This window comes from Seriola lalandi, unplaced genomic scaffold, assembly GCF_002814215.2.
Source record: "Seriola lalandi dorsalis isolate HSWRI2012SDOR001 ecotype SW California unplaced genomic scaffold, Sedor1 jcf7180002054630, whole genome shotgun sequence".
NCBI lineage: Eukaryota > Metazoa > Chordata > Actinopteri > Carangiformes > Carangidae > Seriola > Seriola lalandi.
This window is the reverse complement of record NW_019525183.1, coordinates 592,696-609,172: the sequence shown is the minus strand read 5'-3', so window position 1 is coordinate 609,172 and position 16,477 is coordinate 592,696. Positions and strand designations below refer to the sequence as shown.

The window sequence follows — 16,477 nt, the reverse complement described above, 5'->3', positions numbered from 1 at the left end:
AGACAAAGACGAACAGAGCAGGGTTTGAAATACACAGTGTTTTTATGATGCACTCCTCCTACACACAACATAACAGACAACAGATTAAGCCAATCATCACACATATTATATGACAGACAGTGGATTCAGCCAATCAGAGTGTGTACTGTATGACAGACAGCAGGGTCAGACTGCATGTTAAGCGTTACATCAGAGAGGAACCTGAGCCAACCTGATAACCGGCGTGATAAAGAACCAGACTAAACATCAGCAGCAGATTTTCCAGGAAGCATAAACTAAGATAACTAAGAAGAAAATATGAAAATATCAAGTGACCTACCAGACTCTTGGTCCATTTTGATTGACAGCGCTGGGCTCTGGGGGGCGGAGTCTTCACTCAAAGAGTAGCTGTGCTCTGCTTGAATATCTGACAGATTCAAAAGCCTTTTTCAGTCATGGAATATGTACAATACACTGGTTTCATCTACCTGTTAAAGTAATGGCTGTTTGTCATTCAGATATAGGTGCCAGTTATGTACATGTTTATTGCCGCTTTGCAATACTGTGTTATCTGGGACTGGGAAGAGGGAGCGGTATAACAGGTGGAGCACAGCGTTGAGTTTAAGAGCAATGATATGAAGGAAGAAGAGCGCTCCAAGTTCTCTCACAGGCTCCATAAGTGATGGGTTTTATTATGTATTTTTCCATTAAGATAGCAAAATCTGATGTCTGTTTTACAATGTCAAACAGTGCACAGACCTATGATGACAAGCTGTTAAGTTGGGACTCTCATAATTTTATTTTCCTTATGCATATGAGATGATAATTTGGTACTAAAGTTATTGTGGTGCTCTTAAAAAGAGATGCATTTAAGCTCTCTCTATGCATATTTAACCTTGTGCTGCTGCGGCACAAGGTATATCAATATTAATTTGAAGGATTTCAATTCAGACTTGTTGTTAATGTTAAAATGTTCAACCCAGTTAGATTGACTTTTACAGTAAATTGACTTGTGGCTTTTTTAGACATGAGGCCAACATTTAGATCGCCCTCACATTTAAGTTAAGAGGTGGATGCGACAGTTATGAATCTATAAATTCAACATCTTTCAAAACACGTCCGTCAAAATGTTTTTACTGCTTCCTACAATCATAGCCATCTCACCGTGGAGGCCTCAGCCACTCTAGTGATCACGACACCAATGATTTGTCTCAAGTGACGAGTCTGACAAGTAGTGCTACATCCTTCTGACAGCTTCAACAGACTGAGAGAACCTACATTAACTCTGAGAAGGGAGACCAGGAGCCATTCATGCAGCTCTGGGAGTTTATTTTGCAAGTGAGTGCCTTGTGGTAGCTCAGCTGGCGGAAGCCTGAACCAACAGCTTAGGGCCTCCTCTTCACAGAGCCAGCACCTGCTAGGTGAGGGATAAAAGTCCAATGTGTTTCCTGCTGGTTAAGAGGCAGGAGTTTTGGATGTCTCAGACTTTGGCAGCAGAAACTGGCTCTCGGATCATGGAATTTGACTCTGGGGAAGGCCGAGACGGTTTGATTTCAGTGGTTGAGAAGTAACAACTTGATACAGTTGGTCTTCGTGCACAGAGTGTTGGCTTTCGAATTAAACCAAATAATGGGACTGGGGTCTTTCCTACCCAGACTTTGGCTGAGGAGTGGAACAACTGGCTGCTGCACTGTTGGAGGTTTGTCAAGGAAACAAGAAGGTCATCTACATGTGACTATGAGTGGAGCAGAAGAAAACTCTGCATTTTAAAGCAAGCAACTTCAAGACAGTGGTCGGGCATTGGAAAGAGTTCCACCAACCAACTTCTTTTACCTGCTGTGAGATTTTAATAATGGAAAAAATTAGGAATTCAGAGGAAACAACCGCTGTGCTCCAACCCCCTGGTGCATTTGTATTGGATTGCACTGTTAGGCATTACATACATTCATTTTCTGCACAAATCCCAGTGTGTTCTTGCATTTCAATACTGTGAGGAACTGTGGAGAACTGTACACGGCATGTGTGTTCTTGTAATGATAATTTTTCATAATAAAAGAGAAGCTGACCTGGACTGCTGTCTATGTCCATGTGTAAAAGGGAAGGTCTGTCTGCCAGCAGGGGTCGCTCTAATAGATGGTCGTCAAAGAAACTGTTGAATAATTCACTGCTGAAGTCGTCCATCTGATCACCTGAGAAAGGCTGGAACACATGAGGACACATGGAGACAAAAATAGTTATTTTATGCAATAAAATGGGAAATTGTTTTCTTTAGTTAGTTGCCACTCCAAATAAAGAAATATGCTGTGGTACATTGGATATAGCTGGTAAATTTGTACAGTCTGTGCAACAATTCAGCATCTAATGAAAACCATGTGTCTCCAAACTTAGTGATTTAGAATTTTTCATATAAACTGAAAGATTATGTTTACCTTTGTGGGTACTTAAGATAAAAAAAAAACCCATAGGATTTAGTGTTTTAAAAATGCATCGTCTTCTTACCTAATGACAAATGACCGGAGATACATGATTTCCACAGGGCAGTGAGGACACGTGAGGTGCCTTGCCTTGCAGTTATTCAGCTTGGAGTGTCCGGGAACTAAAGCTTATAAATATATTCCCATCAACCATACTTTCAACTATTAATGCTAACATAGCATGCTAACTTTCTACAGTTTGCATTTGTGGGTGTAATAATCTGCAAGTGTAAAGGATAAATGCTGAGATTTCTGCAACTGTTAATATGAAATCTTAAGACCTGGAAAAAGATACTTACTTACAGCTAATACTTATTTTCTATCAATAATTATTCTGCCAATTCTTTTCTTAATCAATCAATTGGTTGTTTGGTCTATAAAGTGTCAGAAAACTAGACAATCTAGACTGTGTTAATGGCATGGAGAGTCAGTGAGTGGGAAACAGCATTGATAGATTCATCCTCAGTGTGGATGAATGAGTCACTGAGCTGAGAGACGTTGTTCTGGAAGCCTGGGACAGCATGGTGCTCTGATTTCACTGCTTTACACGCACACAAACACATACACACACAATATGAGTCACCCTGCTCTTAAACAAACATGCACAAAGCAGTATAAAAGCATACACACACACACACACACACACACACACACACACACACACACACATGGATTGGTTGGAACCTATTACTACACAAGTAAACTGTGCTTGGAGGCTCCTCACACAGACACAGTGACAGAAATAACTTAGATTTGATTAACAACAAATACAAAAATTGATTTACATGTTTTATTCCTGGAAATTAGCTTCAGTTCTGCCAGTGTGTCACAGCAGATTAAATCAGTCCAGTAGCAACAATGAAGACAGCGCTGAGATAATAAATATAGACCTAACTTCAATATTTTTTCAACAATGGATCACATGTGTAATGTGAAAGGGGTCACTTGTGGTGATGAACCAACAAAGAACTCATCCGACTCCACAGTTCCTCTCAGCTCTATGAAGCATTTCACCCTCTTTCGGTTCATCGTTCTGGGTTTTCCATCCTCACATACTCCACTCTCATCAAACAGCAGGCAGCTCTGATAAACCCCCTGCATGATACTTACCAGTAATATGTATGACACTATAATATGAAAACTGCAGTGCTTGTAGTCATGTCCATCACTGCAGAAGGAGAGGCATGGCGATGAAATAGAGTAAACAGAAACAAGCCAGTTTGTACAGGATGTACTGCAGGAGTATGGGAATCCCTGGTATGTTCTGCAATATTCTTTGCAAACAAGTACCACACCATCACACCTTCACACATGCATTATCTCAGTGTGTATGTGTGACTTTGCTTGGGAGATCAAGTGTGTCTGTGGTGTAAGTCTGGGACACACGCAGCTGTCTAATGAAACCACATGGAGTTAAGCACAAACACACACAGAAGGTAGGCATACAGACGGTGGGTAAAATAACAGGAGTGCATGACAAATAAAGAACTGCTGATGTTTTGAAACTCAACTGTGAACTGATGTGAGATTTGAACATATAAAGATACAAGAGAAATGCTTATTTAAAACACAACAAAAGCCATTAAACAGAGGAACCTGAAGATTTGTCTGCAGTAAGTATAACAAAAGAACAAGATTAATATAAGATTAATAGTGATTCAGTGATTAAATAAAAAGGGACTAAGAGTCAGCTGATTCTAGAATCAATAAAGGAACCATATCCACATTTGTATTTGAACATAAACTCAAGGCTAAGAGTAAAACAACTGAAAGCCACTGCACAAAAAGGTGTGTTCATGCACTTACTGATCCTGCAGCCATCCATACACAAACGAATACTCACCCATTCATAAACAAACGCACCCACGCGCAGGAATAGTAATACAGACAGAGCGGCCTTGTCCTCCTGCGGCACTAAACATTCAAACAATATCCCTTCAAATAACCGTGACACTGCCCCTTTAACTTTGCTCCATTAGGGAATATAGGTCACATTTAAGCTGGGCTGCATAAAAATAAACAGTGAAAAGTTTCCAAGATGGAGAAATGTGGCTGAAATTACTGAAATGATGGGAGAGGCGCAGGGAGAGAGAGGAAGCAGAGAAAGCATTTCAGTATGATCTAAAATTAGCTCTAGTAGTTGCATTAGTCCAACAGTAGTAGTGTTTATGTTGCGCTCTACTAACATTTTACTATATAGAGATTAACTCTTGTAGCTCCAGCGGTTGCAGCTTTGTACTGACCCTATTTTGCAATATTTAGTTGGGGTAGGTTTGTTATCCACTTGCTCACATCCAATGCACCTGGAGTCTGTGATTCAGCTCCCACCTACTACCAGCACAACCCTGTTTGAGGCTAATCTTTTTCTTATCCATCACCTGGCACCAAGATGTATCCATGGCACTGTTTGTTTTTTCTAAACCCACACAAACATGTCCAGCTAATCGGCGTGATGAAAACCTCCTCCTTTCAGGACTGGACGTGTACAGGCTGTGTCATTGACGTCTCCCTTCACTCCTGTGTTTTAGTTTACTAAGTGATAAAGAAATCTGACAGAAATTTTGCTAAATTGCACATTGATCCATATGGCACACACCCTAAAGGCACAAAACCTAGGGGTGGATTTCAGGTGGGATAAGGAAGGAGGGAAATGATGGAATGTGTCAAATCAAACCATACAGCCAAAAGAAATTATTAAATTGCCAGAAACTCCCAACCTTTCTTGTATCCTTCTCTGCCATCATTCATCTTTCACATCACTATGTACAACTTGTGCAACATATACAGAGAGATACACATGCAGTAGAAGCTGTTGTTGTTAGGTCAGAAAGCTTAATGAGCCCAGAGTGGTTCAGTGTTAGGTGGTTGGTGCTGGGACAGCTGCAGCCAGGGGTCTGGACCTTTCATTACCTGAAACACTCTGCCTTCTACTGGGAAAAGAATCCCATTAGGGAGTGTTAGAGAGCAGTTGACACTTTTTATAGTTTATTTCGGTGCTGGGGTGTCATTAGGGGGGGATGGGGTTGAGATGTAAACCACACAGGGAAAGAGCCTGAGAAGACAGACGCAAGGAGTAATTATAAATGCAGAGAGAGACTCTGTTATGTCTGTAATTAACAGTGTTGAGTCTCAACACATCTCTCCCCTCTCCTTTCATTTGGATGCCTCACTGGTTCAGGTGAGACAGACAGAAAACGACCAAATGATTCATTTTGGCGTTAAGGCTTGAACGCTGGCTTAACTGTGCAGTCTGTTGGTAAGAGGAGCCACCTGCTGCACCTTCACAATCATACAGCAAATGAACCACATGCTCACAGACTTGTGAAGGAAATTTCCTTTCTGCAGTGCAATGATGAAGCAAAGCATTGCGATGAACTGGACTACTGAGAGCCAGTCCAAAAAGTTTATGTCATTATGGCATGAATATTGCAGTGGAAACCATCGTAAACTCTTCAGAACATCATGTAAAGGCCAAAGGCAAATACGCTGAAAAGAAAATGTTCTCGACAAGTTTCAAATTCAGCCCTCCAAACTACTGTCATTTGGATTCAATCAACTCTGCGTCTTCTGGTTGTTCTTAAATCCTGGTTTTGTGATTTTTAGATTATTACTCAAGTGGGAGAAAGAAACCAAATTAAAGCATAAACTACATTTATTCTCAGCAGATCAAAGATGTCAAGAACAAGTGGTTTGGTATTTTGTGATTCATGTTTAGTAAAATAAAGTAAGCTGTTCTAGTATTACCTGATTATGAAGCATTACAACTATAACTGGAGACATACGACAGGCTTCCTCTATGCATGCAATTATTTTCACACAGATTATATTTTACTGCATCACGTGCCAGCCATAATTGTTAGCAATAGCTCTATTTGTGCATGTCAAAAAAACTGCAATACATAGTTATCTGCTTCTTAATGAATCCCAAGATTCCAAGTCAGAACTGGATGTGATATCCAACAGTACGCAAGACGTCCTCAAAGCGATTGCTTTCTGGCACACATTCAATTCAAGCTGCAATGATGAGTCGATTAATCAAATAGTCGACTGACAGTAATTATTTTGAAAAAAAACTCCTGTTTCAGTCATTTTTTCAATAAAAATTTTCTGGATCCAGCTTCTAAAATGTGATGATTTAGGGCTTTTTTTCATCATACTTGACAGTAAACTGAATACTTTTGGGCTTTAGACTGTGGGTTTGACAAAACTTGCAATTTGAAGAGGTAATCTGGGGCTATGGGAAATGATCACATGCATTTTTCACTATTTTTTTGACATTTTAAAGACAAAATTATTAAGAAATTACTTGATAGCTGCAGCCCTACATTCAATGTTGTAAATGATCAAAAGTAATCTAAAGTATTGATTATGTTTTGGTTAAGTTTGGATAAAACATGCAATAACAGTTGTATAATACTCTAAATCTAGAATATTAAAAGAAAAAAAATTTAATCACAAATAACTGAAATTATCTCACTCCATTGGCAGGTTTTCTAACTGGTTTTTAAATAAGATATCAAAAGTCAGAAACATAAACATTTTTTGCAGTGTAAAATGAAATTGCAATTTTGAGAGACCAGAAAACATCATGTCATTATCTTATAACACTGCCTGCCACAGATAAGAAAATGGCAATGTTCTCGACTGTGTTTGGCTTCATGTGGTGATGTGTGGCTGCAGCGGGTTGGCTGTGTTTGGCTTCACATGAGCTACATTTAAGAGTGAGAGAGGAGGGAACCGAGGTGGTTAGTGTGTCTGTCAGTGTGTGTGTGTGTGTGTGTGAAGTGAACTGAGCTATAGTTCTCAGTAAAACAGCAGAAGTATTTTTCCTTCTCACACAGTCAGACTAACACACACACGCACACAAACACACATACACACACACACACACTGCTGCATGCCTGCTCACATTCCTTCTGAAAGCTCAGCAGCCAATCGGCAATGGGCATGCAAATGAGATGGGTGTGTCTTTTTAAAGCTGGAGTACAGGGTCTGAACGGAGAGTAGAATAGAATAGAATAGAATAGAATAGAATAGAATAGAATAAAATAAAATAGAATACAATACAATACAATACAATAGAATGAGGAGAACAGCGAGATCAGAACATGACATGTAGACAAAAACATAAAATGGATGCAGGATAAAAAGTATGTGTAGAAGTGTGTGTGTGTGTGTGTGTGTGTGTGTGTGTGTGTGTTTGTCAGTAGAAAACTGAGAGAGAACACAGGGAGGTCAAAACACCTCACAGCTTGAACCTCCTGCACTGTCCTTACCTGACCTCACTGTTGCATGTGTGTGTGTATATATGTATATGTGCATCTTCTGATCCAGTTCTATACATTACATAATGACTTACAGCTGAACCGATCAGTCGATTAATTGATTCTTCAAGCGACAGAAGATAATTGCCAACTACTTTGATAGCCAATTAGTAATGAAGTAATTTTTAACTTTTAATCTTCTATCTTTCTATTTGATGCTTTTCATCATGATATATTAGAGTAATATGAATATCTTTGGATTTAGGACGGTGTAAAATTACAGTAGGTATTTTTCATTATTTTCTGACATTTTACAGACAAAAAAGTCAATGGATTGAGAAAATACTGAAAATAATCATCAGCTGAAGCCTGAAGTGAATGTGCACTGTGGTACACTTGTATTATAAGCTCACATCCATACTTTGCTAATTTATGTTCCATTCATACTCAACATGTTTTGAAAATGGCCCTCTGGTGTGGCACACAGTTAATAAAATGTTAAAATGGTGCACAGTGGTTACTATGGTTACAATGGCTTCTGGCCCTGCATGAATTTATGCTCAATAAATCCCATTTCTGGGCCTCAAACATAACAGAGAAGGAAATCAGTCCTAACTGACCCAAAAGTCTCAGAGTAACACTTCTCTTCAACTTTTAAAATCTCATCTTATCTAGAGCTGAAATAATTATGAGAAATAATTGATTGATCAATGTTTTAAATCATTTCAAGGAAAATCAAAACTTTCAAACTTCTCAAGTGAGAGGATTTGCTGCTTTTTTGGATTATGTGGTAGTGAATGGCTGGACAAAAAACGGAATATGAAGATGTCACCTTGGTCTCTGGGAAGCTGCGGTGGCAATTTTTCACAATTATCTCACAGTTTATAGACCAAATGACTAATCTATTTAATCATGAAAATAATTGTTGTTGCAGCCGTACTTTAATTTCCTCCAGGATTTAGGAGACCTACATGCAGAGCAGAGTTCCCAGTAGGAGGTAAATGATGTTATCCATGCATGATCCATGCTGGATGTTGTGGTCAAATGGTCCAGTGCACATGACGCATCGATGCAGATGGATCATGAGAGCAGTCGCGACCTTGAAGCATCTGTACAATTCACAAACTGTGAGCAAGGCATGTTCACAATTCATTGATGGGATTTACCTCTACTCTGTGGAAAGACAGAAGGTTCATCAGTAACTTTAAAGTGCTACTCTACCACTCTGAGGATATCAAGACCTGCTTTAACCACAGTAATTCTGAGATTCCCACATTAATGGCGCATTTCTCTGTAAAATAATTAGCAGCCATCGGCCCTACTGATAATGATTGACAATTCACTTCATCTTTTTCTTCTTGTCCACACTGACTATTTCTTCAAGGGGTATCTATAGTGCACTGGAGGAGACAAATAAAATTCAAAGCAGGAAGTGTGTGTGAATACTTGCTGTACTGCACCAATGAAAACACTCCCCCCGCATTTAGTCGAACTGTACATATACAGCCTGTTGCACTGCCTCAATAAGCAAAACTGTGCTCTTCACTCATCTGTTCATACTGGCATTTTCCCAACACTGAAGCTGCTATAATCAATATTTTCATATAACAGTGGATGAAATGTGTGTAATGTGAAAGATGTTGTTCATGGTGACGAGCCAACACAGACTCTGCAGGTCCTCTCAACTCTTTGGAGCTTTATAGCATCTTTCCGCTCTTTCTTTGGATTTTATGCCCCAAAACTTTACTGTTCTGGTTCGGCCTAATTGCAAATGATTGTACGCTACCTGTGGAGCAAAACTTTGCATTTGGAGGCTGCTGATGCAAGTTGGTGGTGACATGTAAATAGGCATCTGTTTGCCGATAAGTTCATCATATCAATTTTTGTAAGATGATAAAATGTCAGTGTTGTGTTATGAGCTCATCTCTGATGCACAAATGGCCAAGAAATTTGTTAATGTGGGTTTAAACAAGTAAAATACAATCATCAATATTGAGAAAGGTAAATAGTGAAATAGAAAATAAATCTGGCAAATGTGAGTCAAGAGTTGCACGCTCTTTTACATATTATTACATTGCTAGCCATATAGAAAAATAATGGCGCAATTTCAATAGATTATCTGCTGTCAAAAAGTCAAAGCAGATCATGATCAAGTGTCCACTGTTGAGTTAGAGAGCCACTGAGAGCTGCTCGTATCAACATCCCATCCTTTTCCACACAAATGCAATAAAGAGGATGAACACAAAGTTGGAGATTGATAATGAGGAATAAACATAAATCTCCCTGTCATATAGTTAGTTTTCTGTCCATCAGTGACATCCAGAAGTTAATGATGCTGTGATTCACCATCCATACAACAAAGCTGCAGATTATAGACTGAGGAAAGTTCAAAATTTGGTCCATTCACTGGACTAAAATATGTATAAGTATTGTCTCATCAGCCGTCCTTTCCCATGTCCTCAGTGGTACAGCCCAGCCTAGCGGCTTCACAGCAGAGTGGACTACTTTATTTAGAACAGAGACAGAGGGGTACAAACCACAAGCAGACTGCTTGGCTGACTCACTGACTAGAATAGAGAAAAACTGTTTGAAAAAGAAAAAAAGAGAGAATGACACAGAATGGAAAAGGAGACATTGAGGATAGAATAGAAACAAAGATATTGTACTTCCTACTAACACAGTCACTGGTACTGTGATATTTATCAGAAAACTCTCAATGTGCCGTGGTGAAGCAGTTCTGTCTGTCCTCACTGTTTCCTCAAATTAAGAGTGCAAAGATCGGTCAAGCATGCCGTGCACAGAGGGCATGGCAGTGTACTTTTGGCATTTTGTGGTCGGAGGTGCCCAGCACACCCGCAGTTCTCTGGGAAACAGGGTGGGATGAAAAGGAATAAATTGCCATAAATTATGGGTAGGTAGCAGTCATGTCATCGCAGTTCCATTTTAATTGAGCCTGCATGAAACAATTCCCCATTAACACCCTGTACTATAAGCGGAGAAGTTTGTATTTTTCTTATTTAACACGTGTGTTTCCTGTCGCACCACTGTTGCATCTTCAACCAGCACAGTGAAGATTGTATTGATTAACAAGCATGATTCTGCTCGACCACATCCTGTTGTTCATTATAGCCACGGTTCGTCCTCTACTGAAATTAAAAGACACAATGTCTCAGGTGTTGTGGGAGGTGATGCATGCAGCTGTTGCCCCCAGTAACCTGTTGTTTTTGGATAAGGATATGGAGAGAGAAGTGGTGGGAGCAGGTGGTTTTCGGGGGGGCTCAGAAGATTTAATTGTCATCTGATTTTTCACAGGCTGTACTGTGTGTCTTCTGCCTCTGTAAAGTGTCACCTCGGGAGATTGTTACTGCAAAACTGAGTTATGTGCACATGAAAAGTGTACGATTATTCTGCAGTACCATGGAGCTAGTGGAGCAGGATTTAATTAAGTTAACTGCTGTAGATATGGCACACATGATTGTAAAATGACAGTGTATAAGTGAGATAAAACTTGCATATAAGCAGTTAATAGAAATCAGCAACAGCTAAGTAAAAGTTAGACTTATAAGTTAAGAATTAAAAGGTAGAGGCAATTGAAATATAAGAATAACCACCTTATTTCAATATTATTTGGGGTTGTAATTAGACATTATTCTCATTATCAATGAATCTACCAAACATTGTCTGAATTAATCTATTAAAAAAATGGCCATCACACATTCAAAGAGCTCATGGAGGCATCTTATGTCTCTGTTCTGTGCGTGTGTTAATATTTAAATGATTAATCAATCATCAAAACAGTTGCTGTCAGCTGACTAATCAATTCGTTGACCAATTATTTAAGATCTAATATTAAGTTGATTAAGTTGATACAACATGCCTTAATCCTAATTAAAGTTTGATTAGCAAAAACACTTGACAAGTTAATTGAAAAGTAATGAAGTCTTATATAGGCAATGTATTTACTGCACATTGGTCAATCAATATTTTGAAGCACATACACACACACACACACACACACACACAGAGAGAGAGAGAGAGAGAGAGAGAGAGAGAGAGAGAGAGAGAGAGAAAGAGAGAGAGAGAGAGAGAGAGAGACTAATAATCAGGTGTGCTGCTGGGGACTGCAACACCTGTCAGCTGAAAACAAACACACACACACTCACACACACACACACACACACACACACACACACACACACACACACACACACACAGTTAACCAGTATCTCGCCTCCAGCCTCTATGTTCCCAGTCTCACATATTGGTTTACACAATTACACACACACTTACGCACTCAGTGTACGAGCCCCGGATGTCAGTCAGGATCTAATAACTACACCGCCCTCCTGAGGTCCGGCTCCGGGCGGAACAGGCAGGAAAGGTGCGTTTGATTTAAGCGACTTTAAATGCAGGCATCTGACTTCTAGCAAGAAACAGCACAGCTGTGTAGTTCATACGCATCAACATGTAGAGAGTGGGATGAATTAATGACAAGCTAGGGAAAGTCGAGCTATAGGTAAATGCAATTAGCATGAAGACTCACCACATTAGTGAGGAAATCTCCGTCGCTGAGTTCCTCCAGGTCCAACAGGTTGGTGCCTCCGGACGGGTAGAGTTTCTCTGCTGTTAAACTGTCTAAGATAGACTCCATCATGACTGTCTGTGTCTGTGAGGCTCACTGGACTGATGGTCAGTAGCTCTATAGACTGGCGGTGAACGCAAATCTTAAAATCAACTCATTAAAAACGCAGCGGTTTGTTTTCTAACGGCCGCAGCGCGCTGCGTTTAGCGTCCTGCCGTTATTTTCACCGTCTGAACGTGTCCAGCTGCTGCTTTTCTTTCACTGACAAAAGTTGAAAAATGTCGAAATTTCACATCCTTCTCCTGCTGTGGCGGAGACGCTGCTATCCATCCAGCTGTGAGCGTGAAGCTGACTCTCCCCCCGCGTGTGCTGTCTCACCCACGCTACAATGAATATTCAGTGAAACCCCGCCCCGTGGCGTCAAATAACGAGCACGCGCATTAGCCTTAATTGTCCTCATTATCATAATTAAGGCCAATTACGTAAGTATACTTTTGAGTTCGTTTCAGAGGGAAATATTGTACTTTTTACTCAATGGTGGAAGAAGCATTTTGGCTTAGGTAAAAGTAGCAAGACCACAATGTAAAAATACTTGATTACAAGTAAAAGTAAAAGCATAAACATTTTACTTCATTAAAAGTACACAGGTTTTGGAAAAAAAGCACTTCAAGTATCAATTGTCAGTGTTTTATTATTATATTATTGGACTTTCTATGGTTTAATCAATAACAATGTCATGTTGAAATATTAATCTGATAAGTAACTAATAACTATAGCTAAATAATGATCTGAACTCCCTCTGACTCTAAGTCAAACAATGAAGTATCAGAAAATAAAGTAAAGTACTTTAAAAGTTTATTGTACAGAATTAGAGTAGATGTACCAAGTTACTTTTCACCATTGTTTTTACTCCAATGTATCTATCTTACATCTCATCAGCCAAAATAGGTGAAAATACCTTTTGGAGTGTACAGAGCCTTTGAGGGCCATGTTTAGTTTATTCATTTGATAGAGTTTTTTCATGTTTATGTGCATGGTTGCTGACTAATATGGCTTCCTGTGACACAGATGGAACTAGGCCCCTCTGAGAGTTATTAGTTCCACCTGGACTTGTCCAAACATCTGCTATAGAAAGGTCAATGGACAGGCAAGGAATGGACAGAGTGCATTGGATGTAATATTACCCCCTATAGGTAAGAGGGAATAATTGCAATTTGATTTAACTTGACATTATAATATGATAATCACAGTCTATGATGATCAGAAAACACTTTAAATGCGGCTCCAGCAACACTGAACAGAGTTACTGCAAACTTTGTTCATATCAATGACAAAAATGAGATTGTGATCTACCTGCACTCATCTTTGAGCCTTGGGAAAGACATATTGTGATATGTGCCTGTGGTGAGGAATGTGTGTGTGAAAGAAAGAGAAAAAGACAAGTGGCTAAAGAGACTGTTTTGACACTCCAAGATACTGCCTCCAGCAACAACACACACACACACACACACACACACACACACACACACACACACACACACACACACACACACACACACAAGAAGGTGGGAATGAAACAGATATTTCTTCCTCTTCCATGATTACTGAGGCTCACCCCTCTCATTCTGCCCTAGATTGTTTCTCCTCTGAGACACCGAGACAGAGAGACGGAGAGATTGAACTACCTGTACAGCAAGGTGAGAGAAACTGTGTCCATTGTGTTGCAGGTATCAGAGGTGCATGTGTTTTTGCACTGTAACTCTGACCTGTTACACAATCTGAATTGATTTCAGTGAAAGATGATACAAGTGTTGTTTATTTACTTATTTATATCTTTTAGCCACCAGCATTGCCATCCCTAGAGCCACTCAGTCTGTCCACCATTTTAGTCCAGACTGAAATATATCAACAGCTTGCCATGAAATTTGGCACAGGCATTCATGGTGCCCAGAGGACACATCATTACTGACTTAGGCAATCCCATGACTTCTCCTAAAGCACCACCATGAGGCTGGAATTTTTGTTTTTGTGTGAAATGTCTCAACATTAACTGGATGGATTGCGATGAAATGTTCATGTCCCCCTCAGATGACTTGTAATCCCTTAACTTTTCAACTTGTGGCATCTCCAGGTCCAAATTATGTGTTCCAGTATTTTGGTGTATGACAAAATACTTACAAATTCAATGATATTCCCATCAGTCTGTGCTTTGTGTTTAATGCTGATAGACTGTAAACATGGTAAATATTATATAAAATATAGAATATATATATAAGCTGAGCTGATACTTCTCATTTCTCTCAGATTTTTAAAGCAAATGGAACAGCTGGAAAATGTTTTGGACCTGTTTGGCTGTCGGTTCAGGAGGAGTCCTGCATGGCTCAGCTCTGGGGCCCTCAGCATTTATGCAATTCAGAGGTTTGGAGTCTCAGACTCTACTTAACAAGATCAGAAAACACTTCCAACATTCTTAGCCCCAGAGACTCAGGATTTCATTTGAACCCAAGGCCCCTCAGTGTATTGTTCGATCGAGGTCATTGCAGAGGGTGTGGTAGAGGTGAAAAGACAGAGCTCCTTTGTCATCACAGACTACAGTGATTACCATCAGGCATCTGTGTGTATGTTTTATGTTCCTATTCAAAGCCAGCTGTTACGTAACGATCTCCTGTTACTCTTCAACCTCTTTCCACCTGACTTCTTCTTATTTCCGTCCTTGTTTTTCTTTATCTCTGTTTTCCTTTTCGATCATTCCTGCTTTTTCTGCTTCCACCCCTCCTCTTTACTCCCTCTTTTCTCTATCCACATATCAGTTTACGGAGGTGTCCCACCACAAGGGACAGGATGTCTCTGTATTTCTATCACACATTGTGGTTTTGTGTAACTGTGGTGACCTTCCACTGACTACAGTAATTCTCTCCCTAAACTTGATTAATCCTAATTCACTTTTAAAGGTGCACTGTGGAGTTTTTGACCACCAGTTGCGCTGTGGAGCAATGTTTTCATGAGAGGACGACTATTTTGCTTGTATCACTTGTTGTGGTGGGCGATGTGATAACCAGCAGGACGGTAACGTATGTAGACAGTTGGACAAAATGTAGCAGTTTGCCAGTTAAAGAGGAAAAGAAGAACACTATAAACAAATGTAAAGAACTTACAACACACTTTGTGTTTACAAAAGTTTTATATAAGGCAGGAAATGCTTTCTACAAGTGTTTGTTGAAATGAAAACACTGTGTGGTACCTTTCATTTGAAACCCAAAACAAATATAATGCTATGGTTTTTATTACATCATTTTAATTATTATTTATAGCCTGAGTAGTGAGGATCTGTATCATTAAAGCACACATGCAGTTACCACCTGTCACCAGAGGTGTCGCCAAATTAATCACAACTGAAATCCTAAAGTTGTAATTGTTTTCTTTTTTTGCCACTTGGAAGCAGCAGAACGAGCTGTAAACACATGATCATATTATCACCTTATAAAGTTTTATAACCTGTATTCATGTCACTTCAGCGTGAAATCAACTTGATGGTGTGATGAATGGAAACAAATGGCTGTTGGCAACAAAGGAGAAACTCAATGCAGCTCAGCAGAGCTAAACATCAGTCAGCTTTTATGGAAAGCAAGTAAGGAGGTGCCCACCTCCTCCTGGACATGACAAACTGTCCAGGATGCACAAAGGCTGCATGATAAAGAATTTATGCCATTTTACATACTTAACTTTCACAAGGTAAATAACTGTTAACATTACATTGTATATTAACTGCTAATTCCATGTAAGACCTCAATGTAATTAATGTATTTATTTTATACAAACTTGACTTTTTGTCTGTTTGAATGCAAGAGCTCTCTGATTGGTTGTTCATCTGTTGATGCATGTCTTGAGAGGCAGCTTTCTGATTGGCTGTTGGTGTGATGCTGCAGGTATGACTCATCCTCTATTCCTGACACAGGGTTCTGACCTTTCATTTCCTTGGTGACCGCCGTGATGTCATCACCTCTTGTCGTCATTCATTGTTGTCATCATCCTCTTCTGCCGCCAGCTGTCTGTCTCTCGCATCCACATTGGGGATCGCTGGGTTGACAATTAAGAAGAGCGGTAACATCAAAGCACTGAGGTGGATAAAAACACAGTTTATGTGTCTGTGTGAGTCAATGATGGGTTCACTGTCACCA

At 39.7% G+C, this 16,477-nt stretch overlaps 1 protein-coding gene across 1 annotated transcript in view; it reads right to left on the bottom strand.

Moving 5' to 3' along the window:
• The window catches only part of creb3l1 (cAMP responsive element binding protein 3-like 1), a 32,921-nt gene extending 20,269 nt beyond the window's left edge, over positions 1–12,652 (bottom strand). Inside the window, exons 1-3 of the mRNA XM_023420250.2 lie at positions 12,261–12,652; positions 2,046–2,178; positions 320–406 (exon numbers count right to left, since the gene is read on the bottom strand). Coding sequence (XP_023276018.1) covers positions 320–406; positions 2,046–2,178; positions 12,261–12,371 — 331 coding nt within the window. The 5' untranslated portion in view covers positions 12,372–12,652. The remainder of the gene's footprint in view (positions 1–319; positions 407–2,045; positions 2,179–12,260) is intronic.
• Positions 12,653–16,477: the final 3,825 nt, after the last annotated feature.